At 55.6% G+C, this 241-nt stretch overlaps 1 protein-coding gene across 1 annotated transcript in view; it reads right to left on the minus strand.

Moving 5' to 3' along the window:
* Nucleotides 1-4: 4 nt before the first annotated feature.
* The window catches only part of LOC104410118 (neuroblast differentiation-associated protein AHNAK-like), a gene marked incomplete at its 3' end in the record, with an annotated part of 1,613 nt that continues 1,376 nt past the window's right edge, over nt 5-241 (minus strand). Inside the window, exon 2 of the mRNA XM_010020200.1 lies at nt 5-238. Coding sequence (XP_010018502.1) covers nt 5-238 — 234 coding nt within the window. The remainder of the gene's footprint in view (nt 239-241) is intronic.

The following is a 241-nucleotide window of genomic DNA, read 5'->3' on the forward strand; positions in this document are numbered from 1 at the left end:
CTTCTGGGCCTTGAACGTTGACATCAGGACCCTCAATATCCACTTTGGGGCCCTTGATGTCCACATCGGGACCCTTCAGGTCACCCTCGAGCTTGGGGACAGACACGTCCACATCTCCCTTCACTTTGGGGCCCTTCAGGTTCAGGTCAATGTCGGGCATGGAGATCTTGGGAGCCTTGATGTGCATCTCGGGCATCTTGAACTTGGGACCTTTCAGCTTCCCCTCGGGACCTTCAACATC

Source organism: Nestor notabilis, unplaced genomic scaffold (genome assembly GCF_000696875.1).
Source record: "Nestor notabilis isolate BGI_N333 unplaced genomic scaffold, ASM69687v1 scaffold16090, whole genome shotgun sequence".
In the NCBI taxonomy this organism is placed as follows: domain Eukaryota; kingdom Metazoa; phylum Chordata; class Aves; order Psittaciformes; family Psittacidae; genus Nestor; species Nestor notabilis.